Genomic DNA, 21207 nt, shown 5'->3' with positions numbered 1-21207 from the left:
AAGATTGCTTTAATATGACTGGCACCTAGCAATTTAGCTCACATTGTTTGTGACAGGGTGTCACTCTGGCACTTGTCTGAGATGAATGGTAGAGTTTTTAAAGCATGTAACTTCCTCTTTTGGGGAAATAAAAAAACATATGTATCAATGCAGAGAATTAGGAATCAGCTGTAAAAGAATGTGTAAGAAAATGTTTTGCTAAGCATGTTAAAGTCATAGTCTGGCAACGATCAATAAGAAAATAAAATCTCCTTCTTGATCAGTAAATGAGGATATGCCCTGTGCAAAACTCCAGTTATTGAACATCATTTGTAAGCATTTACACTTAGAATCTCCCTGTTGTGGTAGCATGGTGCCATGTTAGCTTTGTGGTTTTCTTCAGGTTAGTCAATACACATTTGCTATGTGCAGTTACCGGGAGAAAAAAGCTGAGCCTCAAGAACTACTGCAACTTGACGGATACACGGTGGACTACACTGACCCACAGCCAGGTATGAGGAAAGGTGACAGGTTTTTGCTAAGAGATGAAGCTTGTCAAATTTATGAAACTGCAAAATATAGCTACAAAATCAGATCCTTGTTTTTCTATCTTTGTGACTGGTTGTCTTATACATACGTTTGTGTTTATACTGATCGTTATCTATTCAAAACTTGAAAACCACACAGCCTCTAAGTTGATTTGGGGAAACCGGCTGAAGATGAAATATTATCAAATTTCTTTCTTAATGGCACAGAGGCTGGCATTTTCACAGGAACCTAAGTGGGTTAGGTATTCCCAGTGAAACCAGTAGGAACTGAGTTTCTAACTGAGCTAGTCTCCTTTGAAAATCCCAGCCTAAATCTTCAGATTATTCTCCATTAACTGACACACACACACACACACACATACACCCCTCCTATGCCAACCAATGTACCTTTTTTCATTATAAAAAAAATACTTACAAGACCAGAGTATCATTTTCACTGATCAGGCTTTTCCAGGGCCTTTCCTGTACCTGTTTGTGTACACAACAGTCCACTTCCTGATCCCTGTTCTCATGTGGAGTAGCACCACACCTTACTGATTTCCATGGGACTACTTGTCAAGGACAGTGCTACTCAGCATGAGTATCGGGATCTGGTTCTCTGTGATGAGTAGTGGCCCTGCATTCCAATGGGAGCAGACCAGATATGCTACTTTGGGCTGTTGGAAGCTCAGCTGTTCTCCAAAGATGACCAGCTCAGCTTTGTGAAGAACTAGGAAGGACCACACCACTCTAAGCGTGAAATCAGGGCCACAGCAGTGTCAGTAAAACTCCCATTGGATTAAATGGGTCTGGGATTGTCCAGATCGAGATTACTGAAGACAGAGGACTGCATGTATTCGTCCCTCCTAAATGGGCTTCAGCAAGTCGCCAGAAAATAGATGCCAAGGGTCTGATTCTGTTACTCCAGGTTTACACTGTTGTAACTGAGGTCAGAACCTGGCCCCAAATTAGGGAGCGAGAAAGAAACAAACATTCACCCCCTGGAAAAGAGAAATGAATGAAGCCCTGTCCCCACCCCGAGTCTCATTTCGAAGATGAGAATTGGTAGTGGGTTCTATTTAAGGGCTCGGCAGTTCACGGGAGTTTTGCTTGAAAAAAGACTACAGCACCTGGCCCAAACAGCTGGGGTCAAGAGAAGGGCTGGTAAATGTTACATATAACTGACATCTAGCTTCTGTAAAAACAATCTAATGCTCCATTTTAATGTTAAGATCAAGCAGTTTGAAAAGTTTCTTAAACCCTTTGACACACATTGTGCTCCCAGGAACACCAGTGCAGCTTGTTGACTCTCCAGTCCATCGAGGTCTACTGGAGTAACTGAGCGCATCTGATACACACACACATGGACATAGATATCCAATGTGTCACCTAGGGAGGTGCTGAATTCTCCATTACTGGCCGTCTTTACATCAAGATTGGATGTTACTTTTTAAAAGGAATGTTTTAGCTCAGTGGGCTGAAAGCAGGAATCATTGGGTGAAATTCTACACCCCGTGTTATGCAGGATGATCTGTTCTGCTGATAAGCTCTGTGAATCTGTGTTACCATGTTAAAATATTTTGTTTTTTCTCCTGCCAGGTTTGGAGGGTGGCAGAACATTTTTCAATGCAGTGAAAGAAGGAGACACAGTGATTTTTGCAAGCGATGATGAACAGGACCGTATCCTGTGGGTCCAAGCCATGTACCGGGCCACCGGCCAGTCCCACAAACCTGTGCCACCGACCCAAGTTCAAAAGCTTAATGCTAAGGGAGGAAATGTGCCCCAGCTAGATGCCCCAATCTCTCAATTTTGTAAGTAAATAAAGTTCTCCTAGACAGCAGAAGTCTCTGATGGAAAGAGTTTCTGCACTGATGTGAATAAATATTCGGTCACAAACTTCCAACTTTTTGAAATATTTTTTTGTGATTTCTAAGCTGCTTTTACATCAGTGAATTCATAACCAGTTAACCTTGTGTTTGACCCACAATCAAACCCAAGAAACAAATTATGTGGAGAAATTGTAAAATGAGTATCTTAAAGTGCAATACTTGATAGAAGAGAGATTCTGGGAGAAACATTTTCAGTAGGGCTGAAGCCCAATCTCCTCTTTTACGGGAATGCTTTTCCCATCCATGAGAAGAAAGTCACAGGTCCAGATCAGCAAACTTGATTTGCACCTGAGGTCAGGTACCTAGAGGTGCAAGTGCCCAGATTTACACCTGCAATTTAATTGCACATTCAAAAACATAGGTACAAATTGTGAAGGTGGAAAACGCACCCACAAAAGGAGACTCCCTGTTGAAAACTTAAACTATGGGAAAGCATATGGCATTTTTAATAGGTTGCTTTTACAGATCTGGTAGATGTGAATTTTCATCTTATAACTCTTGATTGTCTGCACACGCTGTGCGTTTGTTCATAGTTTGCTTAATTTTATATTTAGCATGATTCTTTTTGTCTTCTCACTATGATTTGATTTTAAACTAAACAAAAAATCCATTATTTAAACAATCATAAGAAGCCAACACAAGTCAAAAAAGATGAATGAGGTGGATATTTTTTTGGGAACAGATCTTAGTACCACCTTTCACAGCTCTTAATTGTGGACGTGTATCTCGCTTTAACTTCAACAAGAATTATTCATGTGCTATCAAGAAGAGACTGAAACCATTAGGTAAAATAAGGAAAAGACCATAAATTCCTCAGGAAATTCTTCTAATTAAATCAACTTTACATTTAAAATTGCAGAGCCATTAAAATAGTATCCATAGAACTGTAATTGTTTTGAATATTTTGGCATGATCAAGGAATTTAGAACTATATTTTCCATACATGGTGAAATCTATTTAGGGTTAAGATAATTTGGGCTTTTTTAAAAAAAATCAGGATTTAATATACTAGTCTCAGGATTTAGAAGAACTATATTTCCAGTCCCCAGAGAATACAGTTGTGGGACATGTAGGACATGTGGGCTATTGGACCTCTTTTACTATGCTTCATATGCTTGCATATTTTGGACTCTTCTCTGCACCGCATAGCTCGTGTCCCCTTACAACATGAATGAGAACATAGTATGGTACACCTTGGTCAATGCATATTAAGTGTTTTCCTTTCTGTGGTCCTGCTCCTGACCTTACAGAGTCAAAATTCCCATTGACCTGCGGGGTCATTGACTTAACTAAGGACTGAAGGATTGGACCCTAGAATGGCATGGGGCCATGAAAGAGAGTATAGATAACTGGCTAAAAGGAGCATCTTACACGGAGGGAGATTTAACCCACACGGCTAGTGCTTATTCAATAGGTCTGTTCGGGGCATGGTGATCTTGGTGCAATCACAAGGATCATATTTTCACCCACTTGAATTGTTTGTCAAAAGGTTTTTCAAAATCCCGTCCTCCTTGCATCCGTTTGTGGGGCAACACTTTGTTGGTCAGTAGCCATTTTCATAAGTGTCAAGTATCTCCAGCAAGGAAGAGGGATGAAGCAAGGAGCTGAGTGTGGCTCCCTTATGCTAGGGCTGGTTCAGTGCCAGGTCTGGCACATTATAGGGCAGCCTCAGAGCTACTAGCTGGTAACATCCTGTAAGGGGCTGCCTGTTAGCATGATTGCTATAGACTGGCAGCACTCCGGACACACCCCTTCTCTTCCCAACGTAACCCTATCCCAGACCTGGCATTAGAGCTGGCGATGGCAGCCGAGGAGTCTTCTGGGGGGAGGGAATCTGGGGGAGGGAATCTGGCCCATCTCTTTGCAGGTCCCCGTTCTCAGACACATTTATCCTTAACAAATGTACACTAATCAGAGGCACTTGCAGTAGGCCTTTCCCACAACCTTACAGGGACTGAAGACAAAGACTATCAAGTGGTGTAACTAAGAGCCACACTCTGCCCATGGTCAGGGCCCGCATCCTGTCCTGTGTGACCTCAGCAACCAAGGGGCTGAGTAAGCAGTACTGTACCCACTGTACTTATAGGTAAACTGAGATGGAGAGAGGTTCAGCGATTTGCCTGTGACTGAGTGGCAGGGTCAGGAACAGAACACAGGAGTCCTAGCTTCTTCTAACCATTACACAACCCTCCATCAAAGACTTGGGCCGCGCCCCTTTATTCTCCCATGTTCCGTATATTCCTGTATACTATCCATACATAAAGCTGTAGAAACTCCACAAGTCTGAACTTGCACTTTCCTTCTCATTCTTCCACCGAGGCTGGGTTCTCTCCTCTCCCTCCCACCTCAAGAAGCCAGGATCTTAAACCCCTAAATTCATCCTCTGTGATCAAGTAGAGTAAAGAGCCAGCCATGCAGAGCCCTCTGTTCTTCTCAGGTCCTTGGTCCATCCTCATCAGCTTAGAACCGGAAGCCTTTGGCCTCTATGCTACCACCAAGACTCGTTAGCAGAATGGTTTCCACACAACTTTTTCTGTTATTGGAGCCCCTTACTGCTAAAGTAGCTAAAAATCTCATCAAGGAGGTCATTCCAAAGTGCAGAGTCCGGAACCCAGACAAACTTCTGCTTTTTTCTTCCACGGTATCTAGATGAACGGCTCTTCCTACACAAGTGACTAGGGGAAAGAGGAAAACATGCCAGAGCCCAGATTCATCCACGCATTTCAGCTGATCTCTGCTGATGGCAGAAGTAAGGAACTAGGACCAATAGCTTATATTTGTATGCCTGTATATTAGTGTATGTTCTGTGGACAGAATACTGCGCTCATTTAAAAGATCATTGGGTAGTAAAATACATGCAGCTTAAGTCATAAAAAAGAAGAAGAGGGTCCTTCATGCACACATGATGTTCATACAGTCAAGTGTTTTGATTATAGATAGAGATCTGGATTAAACCTTTTAAATTCTAAAAATTAAGTATTGCATTTTAAAAGGGGTTTTGATTTGCTGGGGTGGGTTGTTTTATTTGTTTTGTTGCCTGCAGAAAGGTAAGGACTATTGTTAAGCACTGTATTCTTGTGCATTTAACTATATACCTTGCAGATCTTAGTTTTTCTTGCTTATTATAGTGTAAAGGTCTTGGCAAACGAAGCACTTGCAGGAAAGTAAATATTAAAGCCGTTTCTCTATAAGTTGTTTTGTTATTGCTTTCATGGACAGAGTAAGCCGCTTAAAGATGGTAAAACTATTTTATGTTATACACACACACACACACACACACAAATCCAACACTCCAGTCTTGTTATGTAGCTGTCTGTTAAACAGAAACTTGAGAACAACACATTTTGCAGTGGGGAAACTTGGGAGTAATACTGAATTCATTTGGTTCCCACCTAATTTGACTTAGCAAATATAAACTTTATGCATTACTCAACTTGTCTTCTAACTGGCTAGCAACACTTGACTTTGAAATAAACAAACAGCTCTAAGCAAGAGGGGAGTGTATTTTTTGTGCAATTTAAATATTGGAAAAAAATAGATCCTGCTATTCATTAATTTGTGTATGACTCTACAATCCCTTTTATGTGGGTGAAACTGCACCTTTGAGATTGAGAATTTCTGCTTTTTTTATTGTTGTTTTGCTACAATTTAGAAGAATAAAATACACTAACACAAAGCTCTACTTGTTCTCAAATATTTGCATTTATAAGAGAAAAATCCCAAAGCCATGCTTGTTTACTGTTGAAATGATGTACAGTACTGTAGTTAATAATGCTGCCAAGATATATTACACCCTTTGGCAATATATTAAGCTTCATAAAAGTGGTCACTTGTATGGGAGTACCAATCTTTGTCCATTCTATGTCAGTAGTACATTAAACCCCCCAAAAATCATACTCAGCTTTCATTTTTTGAAAAAAATTTCTTTTAAACGTTAAAGATTGGTCAGTAATTGTTTTACATACCACTTGTGATTATACTTCATTTTTAATGTGTGTTATATTTAATGGCTGTTAACCACATCATATACCAAGAGTTGGCTGTTTTGAGATTGTAATTATTTGTTCCAACATAATAAATGGCTAGGTTTATTGAGCTTCATAAGAAATTTTCAGCTGTAAGTGTCGTTGTTCTTTTTGGGGATTTTTTTAAAGTTTTCTTTTTCATTCTTTGCTTGAACCCAAGTACTTTAGCGCTAGGTTAGGGTTCCTGTCTGCTTTCCTGAGCCTTGTTGCTAGTCTTTATGTTATTCTGGTTTGTTCCTTCTTACCCTGCTAACTTCTAGCTGGACTCAAGGGTAAGTGCTTCCCTGTAGCTAGCACAGCTCAGATAATCAGACTAGATTATCTGACATATGCAATGTGCTTATTTTTCACTTAAATCTTTCTCATGTTTAGATTTTGTAGTAAAACTTTCCATGTTATTTTCCTGAATTTAGGTTTGAAATGTAAGTTTCCATACTGAAATTAGGATGCATGTGATGTTTGCATAATTGCCTTCTCTCCCTGGCTTTCACATTGGCATCAAGTGATCCTCTTAGTAAAGCCAATCATTAACATTTCCTATTTTTCATTCCAAGACGTAAATATTAATTAACATCACAATAAATCTGTAAATAATGCCTTTTTTTGTTTCATGGAATTTACATCTAGTTGACTGCTTAATGCCTGAAAACAGATCATTTTGCACTCTATCATTTTTTTCCGTTCCAATTATTAGCATGGTGTACTGCACCAGTAGTGTGGGGGTAACCATGGACACCTCAAAGAATAGAAAGGTAGGGTAGTAAACCTGAAGAGGCCTAACTGAGCAAGACAAGGTGTGCTTCAAAGAAACAAATCTCAAAACAGAAAGACATTCCTTGCACATCCAAGCATGAGTCTTCATGGCTTGACAGTTTCTGATCATGTAAAATCAAGAGTGGGTTATTCTGAAAGCAAACTGTAGCTCTTTGTTTACTCTAGATATTTCCAGACAGGAAAGACAATACACTATGAGTTAAAATAGTTTAGTCACAGTAGGGACTCTTCCGATTCCCAAAAACAAATATACATGAATGTTTAGCATGTGGTCTCAAATGTCATTCTTCTATCAAAGAAATGTTTTTTTAAATATAATAAATTAAGAAAATTGCTATAAGAGCTTTTTAATCCTCTTTTTGTTATTTTCCTATAAAGATACTTATTTAAACAGAAAGATAATAGTTTAAACTTGTGGAATACAAATGTTTTCCTCAGTTATTTGTTCAATCTTAAATAAAATATACACTGTACTAATTCTTTATTCATGTTTAAAATGCTGTTCCTCAAACACATGGTGAGTGCACACTTTACTTAAGAGGGAGTAGAAGCTGTTGGTTGTGAGAGCTGGCAAATATGTATCTGGAGTATTCTGAATGCAATTATGAGAAGGAGCAGGTGGTATCTACCCTCCTGAGCATTAAACAATACTCCTTTTTTTTTCTTGCATAAATGTACCCCCAGGTTGCAGGCAGAATTTCTTTACCCCTTCTTACTCCTTTACTGCTTTTTCTTTTCTTTTGTCTTTTAACATTTTTTGGATGTCTGATGAGGATTCTGATCCAACTTTGCCACACAATGTTGACTTGGTAGAAATTAAGGATTTTAACACTTTTGAAAGAAAGAAAGAAAGAAAGAAAGAAAGAAAGAAAGAAAGAAAGAAAGAAAGAAAGAAAGAAAGAAAGAATGTATGAATTTGGGTCTGATGTGCTTTAATTGCTTTATTTATATATATATATATATATATATATATATATATATATATATATATATAAAATAAATTTTATATATATCATGAGAACACTGTGTCTTCTTGTATTGTCAACTTGCAGATGCTACATTGCAGGAATGCAGTATTAAAATATTAATTCACTTCTCACATAACTTGCATGCATTTAAAATAGACTATAAATCACTTTTTTGTGCTTTAAAAAGCACGAGTGACTTATTAAAAACAGTTGAATATTTCCCCATAATTAAATTCAAAATATTTTCAAAAACAGTTAAAAACATATTTTATCCTAGAATTAGCTTTTCTCTAAAATCTAATTTTTACTTATTCTGTGAACCACTTGGTTTTATCACATATTATAAACTGTAATTCGCTTAACTACTGAACCTTGGATAACTTAGATTTCATTTCAAGATGTAATATAATTAATAATTTACAGTAAAATGCTTTACTCACTATTAAATCTTTAAAATGAAGTTGTAAAATATGTTTTCATATCCAGTAGAGGGAAAAGTAAAACCAAGTAAGAAAAAGTGTGACAGAATATTCTCATTATTTAAAACAGCAGGAACAATACTGAAAATGAGCTCTTGTAACTTTGGGCTTGAAGGTAACTTTATTCACCTGAGTAGTCCCATTGCTCTCGATGGGTTAGGTGAGTAAAGCTACATGCATAGGTGTTTGCAGAGAGGGGCATAATCATGGTAAAATTTGAAATATTAATTGGATTAACTTTTGATCAGTGGCAACATTATATCATACATAAAGAGGAAGGGACACAAAAAGCATTGCCAGAAATTCAGTAAGAAACAACAATATGGTGCTTTAAGTCCTATTTTATTTATTTATTTATTTATTTGACTAGAACACTAGCAGCGTGAGCTCGTGTTTTCAGTTCTACAGATTCAAGCAAAACTCGGTTCCTAGGCACTTTCTTTTGGTGTTTTGTTAACAAGTAGTCATTCTGCGAGTGTCTGTAAGTTCTATTTAATCTATGAGACCATGGAGAAATTTAGCTGTTCCTCAAAGCATGCAGTCAACTGTGTGGCACAACACAATGGGCAGGGAGTTCGCCTGCAGTTTTGCTTGCCCTCTCTCCCACTGTTGTGCATAGCTGAAGAAGAGTTAAGTTACTGAAAAACTTAGCGTTGTAGTCTGACCATGCCAATAAAGACTCTTCTAGAAATATCTGTAAATGAATAGCTGCCATCAATCATTGTCATTCCTTTATTTCATGTCTCCTGATGAGGTTGACTAGTGTCATTGTTTGTTACCGTCCAAACCACATCTTCATTCTTGTAATGTCAAGCAGATATGACAAGTACACATTTTCCAGATGAGTAAGATACAAAGTCACCTTTTAATTTACAGTTTTATAAACAAATGTGTTGTAAAATTTACTGGATGTTCAGTTGCCCTTGGTACTCAAACAAAGTCACTCATTACTGAAAATAAATAATTTGGAGTCAGAAATTCTTACAATAAAATGGCTACCCATAGCCTTTTATAACAAGAATTCTTTTATGGAGCTTGTCCCCAGTTGTGAACTGCAGCAGTCTTAACAGAATCTGCCTAAATTCTTACTGTAGCAAAAGACACCAGGGGGAAAAAAAACCACAAAACCAAAAACACAAATAGCAAGAAAGAGATGTTTGACCTTTTTGTCTGTTGCTTTCAATTGACTGTTGTAAATAACAGAAGGACTGCCCTAATAGAACAGAGTGGTGGGGCATTTTTTTCCTTTTTTTTTTTTTAATATATCTATGTCTTGCTAACATTGACAGATTTTTAAGACTGTGACTTCAAACATATATACAAAATATGTGTTTGACAGAGAATCACAGTAAGGATAGCTAAGGCAGACAAGATAGACATGCCGGTTTTTTGTAATGCTACAAGTAGAATAAAATAAAATTGCAATAAGAGAAATGTATTAAGAAGGGCAATCATGTAAATTTCAGAGTTTAGTGTTAAAGGCAACAGCATATAGTTTTCAAGAAAGAAGGTTAATAGAGTTTGTGATGCCAGTATAACTTTAGTCAGTCTAAGATGTAAAACAACTTTTTTTGGCCTGTAGCATAATTTTGTCTTGGGGCCTTGAATAAAGAAGTGCCAACTAACTTGGCAAAGTACCTTGGAAAGGGATTGTAAATTACAGAAACAGCACATAACACTCTCTCTTTCTTTTTATTTAATTATCATTGTTATAAGAACAGATTAGAGTCATAAGGCCAAACAACTGATTTATTAAAAGTGTCTACAAATTATATGTACAATTTGGGTGTGAGTTTGAGCCATCTACCTTTATTTTGTAATTTGCTTAAAAGCACATTCAAATGGTACAAACTGTTTATTTGGAAAGATGACTGTTTTATATTAAAAAAAATCATTATTTTACATGAAGATGTAGTTGTTACTTTAAAATCGTGAATGCCTGTCTGAGGCGGTTGGGGCAATGTATTTATGCTTTGCTTTTTCCTAGATAGGCAAATGTTTTTGGTATAATTGGCTTCTAAAATTCAGCTTTAGGAATAATTTTTTTAAAAAATCAAGATACAAAAGCAAATTGCAGATTGAGTGATGCATTTATTTTGTAATATAAAATAATTCAGTAAGCGAAGGCAAGCTTAGTGTAGGGTTGTAATTATTTTATCTACTGAGACATATCCTAAATGGTCCAGAGAATTCTGAGCAGCTAGACCAGTGCAATATTTTTATTTAAGTTAAATATGTGTGTGTGTAACATGCAGTTGAATCATTTTCCAAAGACATCTCCAATTCAAATCCCATTTGATTTTCACGAAAGACCTCCTCTTGAAAACATAATTTCCTCATTTCTGAATTTAGATCCAAGATGGTGGTTTGTGTGCACCTGACTCTGCAGTCCTACTACACAAAACAACTACAGAACATGATGAGTGGTTTTGTGGAGACGAGAGCTGCAGCACTGAGCCATGATGAGGACTGCTGTCGAGAAGCTTACTTTCTGTGCCAGAAATGGTCACATTTTAAATAATTTTAATGAGCAGAACTCATGCAAATTGCCCTTCTTTGGAATACATCTTGGTCAGTCAAGCTCATAAAATACCATGTACAGTAACTGTCTCTTCATGCGGTCATTCTGAGCCAGTGAGATCTTTGGAGTAATAGAGTGGGTTTCAAGTGGGTACATACTTGGGAGCTGGGTACGGCATTGCTTTGCAAAGACTAGTTAAAGTAAAACTGTCTTTGCGTTCAATTTACCACAGTGCAGTGGACTTTGGCAAGAGCCTACTGATCACTTAACTTCATGGGCTGTGCCTAGGGACCTGTATGGGTCCTCTGCTGTCGGGTGTAGATTGCTTATAAACTTATATTTGATCAGAGAGGTCTCTAAAATCATGAGCAGATCCTTAGCTCCATTGAAGTCGGTTAAACTATGAGATTAACACAATCTGAGGATCTGCCTCATGTCCCCTTCGTGAACAGAAATTGAAGGATATCCCAGATGAGTGTGAAAGGGAGAAAGTAGCAGTAATTTATAGTTAAATGTTTTCTAGCAGATCAGTTTAAAGAGGTTCAACAAAAAAAGAGGGAAATGGCCCTTAAAACTTCCAGTTGGGTTACTCAAGGCTGAGAAAGTATCCTCTTTGCTGAACAACAAGATTGACAGTGCACTCTGGCTCATAATTGAAAAGTAATAAAATATCTGAGCAGAACTGGCAAATTAAGGCCTCCAGCCAGTTTGTCAGCTTGCAGTCTACTCTAGGGAATTTGAGAGCAGCAATCTATTAAAAAAAGCCTTGATATATCTGTTAAAATTGTAAAGCTATTTTATGGGCACTAGAATGTGGAATTGAAAACAGCAGATACAAAACCTTTAGTAGTGTATTCATATTAATCAAATCGATCTTGGCCCAGAGGGACAGAGATGATGGGGCATAATCTGTCAAAATAGATAGAAACCAGCCTATTGGTGTGTTGATAGTGTGCTACAATGAGAGACCCAAGCTTGGGGTGCACTTTAGATCCTATGCCATAGGCTGGTGGAGACTAAATGTGTCATGGAGGTGATGCGCTAATTCTCCATGTTGCGGAGGCTGCCCCACCCCTCAGAGCCAACACACACTAGCTAATTCGTAGGCAGCATCAACTCTAAATGGACCTGCTGTTTCATCTCCATGCTGGATGCATGGCGTCACAGAGGGGGAAAACCAGTTGGGGGTAAGGTAAGAGGCAGATAGATGGCAAATGGGAATCTTTATGTTGAACAAAATAGAAAAAATTAGCCCCAGTACTGTAGAATACGTTCTAAACCACAATGGCTGTTCAGCAGATTTCTAATCAAAATGATTACAAGCGCCTGCTGAATTAAGTATTGCTCACAGTTAATTGAAATGTTACGTTTTGAATCGATGTTGTCATTCTGATGGGCAATGCTATCAAGATATTTAACTGCAGAATATCGAGAAAAACGTAGACAGTGCCTTCTATAATAGATGTAATATCTATGGGTTTAGACATTCCCAAGACATCTTGTAAAATGACACCATCTTTCATAGGTTAATGTTAAATATTTAATTAATCTTATATTTAACTGAATACTTTGCTTCCATTTAAGTCTTACTTTTGTTTTTTTTTTAAGTTGCATATTTTTGTGTTTTATAGGAAAGGGTTAGTTTGCTTTAGAAACAAATATAAATACCAAATTATTACTAAGAAACACTAAATTTTAATTGACTGTGGTTTTGTGCTCTTTCAGCCTCCGTAATTGTTTCAAGACCACACAGTTCCCCTAGGACTTGTAAACAGAGTGAGATTTAACCCTGCTCTATTTGTGAGGGATTTGGCGAGAACCCATGTAGCAGGAAACTTGAGTAAATGCAAAAGGAGAGTGAAAAGTGTCTTTTAACTCAGTCGTTCCCCATAGAACAAAGCTACTGCCTAGGCATCCCTTCTTGGCCCCACCTACACTGAATATTTTGTCTTGTTTCCACTGGTGAATTTACTATAATTTTAGTTATATATGTTGAGATTAATTAGTTAGCCCCTAGGAGTTTATGCCGATAGACATCACCCACATCAGAAAAGTGTGAAGATGTTGAGGCTATTAATTCACAAAAGATGGCAGCTCATAATCCTAGCAGAGTGAATTCTGTCTGTCTGTTGAAATGGCTAACTGAATCTGCACGGTATCAGGCTACTTCCTCCGTGACAACAAACTACATCTCAATTTAACTTATCAGCAATGCTTAAATGAGCATCTTTTTATTTCGTTGAGGTAGCATTTAAAAACTGTTGTAAAAAAATCTGAGATTGGGAGAGACAAATATTGGCATTTTGATGCAAAAATTATAGATGGTTTTATATCTAGAAAGCCTAGTAAATTTAGAGAAATTGCTACAGACATAACTTTACTAGAATGGCAGAATCTATTATATAATTAATTTCAAATAACTAAATAGGAGTTAATTTACTTTTGCAAGCCAAAAATCTGTTAGCTTATTGTGTTTTGTAAGATACAGAATAAGTTATTGGGTTTGTGTTCTGTTTTTAAATACAGAATAAATGCACTATAATGAGCAGTTGACAAGATGTTAATTCTAAAAGCTTTGGCCTGAATGCAATAAGATAGTCAAAATGTGATGCAAGTTGACAATGGGAGGTGAAGAATATATTTTTGGGAAATAAAAATGAATGGCAATATAGGGGAAGAGAATTATTTAGCTTTCATGCTTCATGGTGTATATTTTTCTCTCTCGTGTGTATGTCAAATAAAATGTGCTATATTTCTCTAAATTGTGTCTTTCTCTATATGTATAAATGAACAGATGCAGATAGAGCTCAAAAGCATGGCATGGATGAATTTATCTCTTCCAACCCCTGTAACTTTGACCACGCTTCACTCTTTGAGATGGTTCAGCGCCTCACTTTGGACCACAGACTTAATGATTCGTATTCTTGTCTGGCAAGTATATTCTTTGGTCTATAGTGATATAAACACCAGGAAAGAAAGTCAGAGCTAGTGCAAGTGGGTGCTGCTCCCATGTTGCCTGAGGAGTTGTCCCTGCTTTTGCCAGCTCTGAATTTGGTCCCCCAAAGGTATTTGTTTTTAAGAGGCAATAACTTACTGTTCTACTGCAGTAGCAATTTTGTGTTATAATTTATATTCACACTTTTTATAACGTTAGCTCCTGCAAAGGCAAACTCACAGCTGGAGAAATATTGTAGACTGCCGCAATGATATTTTGCAGTTTGCACCATTGCCCTACAGAATTTTACAGATGACGGTACAGGAGAAAAATCAATAGGTATGGTCCCATCCCCCTTGTCAGTGTAGTTACACCAGAATACATGTACCCCAGTATTTGTATGTACTTATGAGTCGGGTTCCAAGCAGCTAACAGTTTGCTCTGTCTGAGAAGTTACCAAATGTTGGGCATGATCCTGTAATCTATATTCATTCAGGAGTCCTATTGTCGGGATCACTCACATGAGAAAGGATTGCAGGATCTGGTACCACTGATTAAACAGAAAAAAATATTAAGATTGTCCGAATATGACTTGTCTTTGTTATTTGGCTGCAAAGTGCTCAGCCCAATGGGCCCCTGATCTTTGATTGCAGTTCCTTGGTTCTACGATAATACAAATAAATACTAATGTACAGGAGTTGTACAGTGGATTTCTAGAATGAACAGTAACTTACAGTGTTTGAAATGCTAGAAGAGCCAGAGCCCTTAGAAGTCAGTGGGAGCCTTTCCATAGGCTTGAGTGGTCTTTGTATCAGGCCCAATATGCAGATAGCATTCTAGAGGGGTTAGATCCTGATCCCACCTGAGTGCACACTTTGCCCAGCAGCAGGACAACTTGGGTCTCCCATTGCAAATGATGCACGGAAGTCTCAGTAGAAGAGTTAACTCTTCATGTAGATGGAATGTTTGGTGGGCCAAAAATCTTCACCTTCTACCAAGGGCATAAGCTCTGAAATTCAGCTTGTATTGTACTTTCTTGTATTGGAAGCAAGTGATACTCCTGTAAAGCACCCAGAGGTTGTCATTAGGATTAAACATTTTTTTTTCACCTAGCCAGTACCTCTACACCACAGGGCTCTCTTCTGTTTTGTCAGTGACCTATACCCATCTTACCGCATCCAGGAACTCCTCTTCTGCAATGGACTAAGGGGATGGTAGATTGACTCACAGCTGAGGGAGAAGCATGGAAGCCATTACTGACAATGTCTCTCTTCAAGAGGAAAGCTGCCAGCCACACGTTTTATTAAAGAGGTGTCTGGGCCCTTGCTTAAGAAGCCACTAGAGCGATGGGGCTCGTATAAGCACTAAGGCACATGGATCTTTGGAGCTTAGTCTCATCATTTATCTCAAACCTCCCCATTTCAAGGAATGTGGTGATGGACCCTTTCTGACCACACTTGGATTCCACAGGTTTCTGTCCTTCCTTTCAGTGTGGCTTCACACCTGGCTGTGGAACTGTGTTTACCTCAGAGATTGATTTACTTCATAAAAAGGGACTGTGTTGACCTTATTAGCTCCGTAAGCAGCTTTTGATGCCATTGGCTGTAAGGTTTTGTTGACTTGTCTGGGCAGTGTTGTCGGAATGGCTCTTCAGTAGCTTCCCCCTTTCCTTTCCAAATGGTTCCAGAAGGGTGATGGGCAATGGCTCTTCCTCCCATAGGACTTCAGTGTGCAGGGTGCTGCAGAATTCTTCGTTTGTCACCTCTGTTGTTCAGTGTGTGCGAATGTTGACTGGCACTGCAGGAGAAGGTGGTGAGAAAGATAGACAGAGAACGATACTCAGTTTTGTCCCCTTTCCACTGAACCCAGATTCCACAGTCCCAGTCTTCTAGGACAGGTATCTGTATGAAAACAACCTGGCTGTGACCCATTTCCGATAAGACAGAAATTATGCTTGTTGGCACAGAGAAGCATTTAAGGAAAAGGAGCAGGAGTGTTGCCCGTGCCATTTATTGAGTGCATCTACCCACCGTTCCCCAAAGGATACACGGTTATGGCCATAGGGTCCTCTTGCTACTGGATTTTCAATTAGGATCGCTGCCTTTAATCTTCTGGCCAGGAGACTGCAGCTGTACCTCCCTAATGTTGAGCTCATGGAAGTACCCATGGCTTTGGTACCTTCAGCTTGGACACTTGCCTTTTGCTTAGGGGTACGCTTGAAATTTTACACAGAAACTGGATGCCTCCATTCTCCCCCTTTGGAACATGCTCCTTACATGGCCCACTTCTCCCAGGATGCCCCTGCAACCACCAAATCCCCACAATGCACCACACTACTCAGTCAAAATAGAGATTGTGTTACATAATGGGAAAGGCAGTCTACCAGGAATCCCAGACCATTGGAGACAGTGAAGGGCCTGAACTACAACTCCCATGAGGCAATTCACCACAATAGGGTTTAATGTGAAACCTATTTGAAACTAAATATTTTTTTTTTTTGTTTTTCTCAATGGAAAAAAAGAAAAATTTCAGCAGAATCTAAGTCCCATGGAGAGTTTCAATTTTGCAGAAACTCCATTGTCCATTAACAAAAAATGTAAACTGTACATATGGAAAATTCCTGAGCACCATCTCTATAACTGATGCCAAGTGTGCCCTTTCCATTTCCTGAGTGGTGCCTGCTACTCTTAGCATTTCTGTCTAGGCTTCTCATTCGCTTCTGGGTGCAATTCGAGTTGTTGTTGATGAGAATCATTAGAACGCTCAGAGGTCTAGAGTGCAGATACATTCGGTCACGTTATACCCCATCACAGCTGCCAAGATCAGCTGGGAGACCTTCTGACAGTTTGAACACTGCATGGCTGGCCTGAGGTGCGAGGCCCAGACATGTACACTCTGGTGCATAAGGCAAAAACCCAGTAGGGGGCCAGGAGCTGCCTGAGGGTGTGAGGGAATGCATGTAAAAAAGCTACCAGTCTTTCAGTAATGTGTCCTACAAATCCAGGATCCTATGCTGGGGCTGGACAGAGAGCAGCATATGCTACCACTTTGTAGCTATACCAGAAGAGGAACAAAGGAGAAAGCTACCACCACCGCATGCCTCTGTACTCCGTTCCCCACTGTTTTTAAAGAAATACAGCTTTGCTTGGGAGTAAGTGCTTTTCCTCTCCCAGTTCTGCAAGGGTTCTTCCCCCCTCTTGCTAGATTGGAGGAGCCTGCTGCCCAACCTACAGCTGTTATGGGAGGACACCCCATTTGTCGTCCTCCTGACTGCCATGCATCCACTTTGATTTGGGGAAGACGACATCTTCAGACAAGTGGGCCCCTCTTCAGCGCCCCATCTGAGCTCTGGTTTTGGAATCGTCAGCTAGGGAATCGTGTTATGAGGCTGTGCACTGAGTCCCTGTAAGACTCTTTCCAGGGTTTCTGTCATTCTGCTGTGGAAGAGGCTGCCCCCAGCTACAATGCTCAGCGTCTTTCCTCCTGTCATGCCCAGGAGCCTGGGACGCTGCTCTGAAAGAGAGAGTGAGCAGCACTCTCTCTATTTTATGGAATAAAGAGCAACCTCCGGAGCTGCAGGCCGTGAAAGGTTCATGAAGCTTCCACAGGCTTCACAGCCAGGAAACCAAGTCTGGATAACTCCCTGGGCCCAATCCTGTCATCTTTTTCCGGCCATAACTCCCTGGGTGAAATCCTGGCCCCATTGAACTCAATTGGAGTCTCTTCTCTGACTTCAGTGAGGCCTGGATCTCTCCCCACCTGAAGGATCAGATCCATTGTAGGACATTCATTGCATTGCTACGACATGAATCGTAATTGCGGCAGCACCTCCTGCTCGGCCTGGCTTCAGGCTAGCCACTGCCTCAGGAACCCCCAGCCTTCCAGCCTGGTTCACTTTCAGTTGTGACATGGGCATCTGGCTACACCATTAAGGAAAAAGTCCACTCCTGCCAGGGTAGCCACACCCAAAACAAAACATCTTCCGCCCAGTCTCAAGCTGTCTCTCCTTCCTGAGGGTCTGTCTTCTCTCTTCAACCCCTCCTGGGCTCATGTGAGACCATCCCTGCTCTCTCTTGAGAGTCACTGCTCAAGAGAATCATAGAATTGTATGATTCTCTTGAGCAGTGACACTCAGCACTTCCTACCTGGAGTCTCCCTTCTCTCTCGGCACTTCTGCAGGATTCTGTCTAATCTCCACCCCTGAAGGCGTCTGATTTACCACCTGACCTGCCTGTCATGTGACTTTGCCCATTTTCTCTACCTGGGGAAGATGAGCTAAGTGTGCCACAGGTGGGGCTGACCACAGTCGCCTTGTGACAATGCCTCAAAAGCCACACATATATCTTTCAAGTTAATTCTTATCCTCTCTTCTGGTTTCCTCTTCTACAAAGTCCTCAGTTTTGCGGCGGGGGTGGGGAAGGAGAGGAGGATAAAAGATCAACGTATGTAACAAAGGGAAACAGAGAAAGACAAGGAAATTGACTTTTACCCTGGGCTCAAGGACCAATAAAGACCAATTGAAACAAGGACTTCTACAGGCATCTCTTCTGCATTGTTCTGTACCTTAATTTTCTGGTGATCCCAGTAATAAAATGAACTGTATCTATTTCCTATATCTATGATTTTCCCCCTCATTATTTCAGTGCTTTTTTCAATCTGTTTTGGAGTTGGCCCAACAAGGATGAGCAAATCCCTTTCTATGTCTTTTGACTGAGCTCTTAATTGATATTTCTTCAACTCTTTTCAAAGCAGCTATTTTGGCATCTAGAAAAGATTTGGTGTCATCTGAGTGGTAGAAAATATATTTTAATCTTTCACAGCAGCGTTGTTTCTAAGATGTAGCATTTGGGGTAGCAGATGGGGTGGCAAAGAAGTTGCCTATAGGGGCAGTGCACTGCCTCAACCACTCTCCCGCCCGCTGCAGGAACTTTTAAATTAAAAGAGGAAAGACTTTGCAGTTTGATGCATTCCAGAAATGTATCTTACCAATTGTTTAGCACCCAAATTTCCATATAAATATTGCTGGGTTTGCAGCATTTTGAAAGGGTTCTATAAGAAAATTCTTATTCTAGCTAATGACTTCACAGACTGGTGCTGAATGTTCTACCTTAGTTGTCCCCAAAGAGTCTAATCCGAGTGGCTCCTCACGGAAATGAGGGAAATGTGAATCTTCCGGTTCTAATACTGTAGAACCTTGTTTGTGTGTCTTTGGTACATTCCTGTACTTGCCAGATATGGAGATAAAAGTCATTACTGAATAATTATCTGCTCTAACCAGGGGAAGAGCATAATACAAATCTCCCCCACAACAGTGTTGTAAATATTTTGTGCTATTTTGCTCTACAAGTCTTTGGTTACCCTTAAAGATAAAAGAATTTTCTAACGATAAATACCGAGTCCTCACATTAACTAGAATAGTTGAAACATTTTTCAGCATTTTGAATTACATTTTTCTTAAATGTTACTCTAATGCTTTTTCATTGCAATTATCCCGTGTATTATTTGAGTTAGGAATGACAGGGCCCACTCCCTTGTCTTTTGCCAACCATTAGGTTTGCATTGTCTAGAAGAACAATGGAGCATTACATCTCCAAATCAAATAACTCTTGTGTTTAACAACCTCTATTTAAAATCAAGTCTCTTTATTTCTAAACAGGGCTGGTTCAGTCCTGGCCAAGTATTTGTGCTAGATGAGTATTGTGCACGAAATGGAGTCAGAGGCTGTCACAGACATCTCTGCTACCTCAAAGATTTACTGGAACGAGCAGAAAGCGGAGCTATGATTGACCCCACCTTGCTTCACTACAGCTTTGCCTTTTGTGCATCACATGTTCATGGCAACAGGTAAGGGATCATTTATATCTAGCAACTAAATGCCAGCAAGGGATGACTTTTTAAAATGTGGGTTTCCTTGGATAATGCACAACAATCCCCAACTTGTTTTCATACTGGATGTTTGGCAGCAGCTCTTCTGATGGCATAATTGCTTTGTTTGTTTGTTTCTTTACTTGTTCAAATGAAAGCAATAAAAATGTGCATACAGAATCCAAAATGATCATTTTTAACTTTTCTGCTCAGAAAACTCAAGATACACTTCTTGTTAATGTATATTTGGATGCCTAACTGAAATCTGTATCATTGTCATACATGCATAAATGGATATAAAGAATGTATTACATTGATTTTAATTAATGTACTAGAGCATCCAACAAGTTACCACAGGTAGCATTTTTGCCAGTGCCTGAGTTCCACTTTCAAATGTGATTTAGGCACCTAGGAGCCTACATCCAATTGAAAGTTGGCTCCTAACTTGCTTAAGCATTGTTGAAAATTTCCCCCCACATCTTATTGTTGTTGCAGAGCAATTTCAAGTTCATAGTTTGCTTGTTTTCTTCTCTCAAATGTGGCAAACATACTGTGGCAAAAAGTGTCACTGTGCTACGTTTCCTTTTCTATATTGTTTTATTGACAGCTAGAGTAGCTGTTGCAGCTTCTTGCATTGAGGTTGTTTTCCAAGTTGCATTATATACTCTGAAATGTCGCACTCTATTCTGCATATGCTACTGAATAACAGAGTGTTACAAAATAATTATGTGTTTTTGTAAACTCTCCGTTAAACATCATCCAGAATTATGATACACATTGTCTGGATTTTATATTTTGAGACTGCCATGCGATACACAGTTAATTTTATATGTCTTGTCATGGAAACAGAGTATTTAGTTTCTTGTTTTCTTTTTAGTTCTGACTTCCTTTTGCAAGTTTGTATCTTTTGGTGTTTATTATTTGGTTTCAGTTTTGTTTTCTTTCATTTATTTTTTCATGCTTTCTTCTGCTTCTTTCACTTTTGTTGCTGGCTTTATCCTGTGCATTTAAACTCATCCCAACCATTCCCCAAAGTCAACAAATTACAGAGTTACTTGGTGGGTCACAACCAAATGCAGACGGCGAGGGGGGCAAAATGTTGAATCCCTCTGCCACTGAAGTGGAGACAAAAAAGGATTCCAAAAAGGAGTCCAAAAAAAGGAAAGATTCCAAATCCCAGCCGAATCCAGAGCCGAAAAGGTAAGAGAGAGAGAGAGACCAATGCACAGAATTGTATTCTGTAA

The 21207-nt window shown here is 39.4% G+C and overlaps 1 protein-coding gene across 8 annotated transcripts in view; it reads left to right on the top strand.

Moving 5' to 3' along the window:
- The window catches only part of CADPS (calcium dependent secretion activator), a 382629-nt gene that overhangs the window by 243783 nt on the left and 117639 nt on the right, over positions 1 to 21207 (top strand). For all 8 annotated transcript variants that reach the window (XM_084635494.1, XM_084635496.1, XM_084635495.1 and 5 more), the window contains exons 10-13: positions 383 to 491; positions 2106 to 2318; positions 13958 to 14094; positions 19755 to 19942. In XM_084635494.1, coding sequence (XP_084491620.1) covers positions 383 to 491; positions 2106 to 2318; positions 13958 to 14094; positions 19755 to 19942 — 647 coding nt within the window. The remainder of the gene's footprint in view (positions 1 to 382; positions 492 to 2105; positions 2319 to 13957; positions 14095 to 19754; positions 19943 to 21207) is intronic.

This window comes from Lepidochelys olivacea (assembly GCF_965140295.1).
Source record: "Lepidochelys olivacea isolate rLepOli2 genome assembly, chromosome: 7".
NCBI classification, from domain to species: domain Eukaryota; kingdom Metazoa; phylum Chordata; order Testudines; family Cheloniidae; genus Lepidochelys; species Lepidochelys olivacea.
Note: the sequence above shows the minus strand (reverse complement) of the source record. Positions and strands in the feature narration are given on the sequence as shown.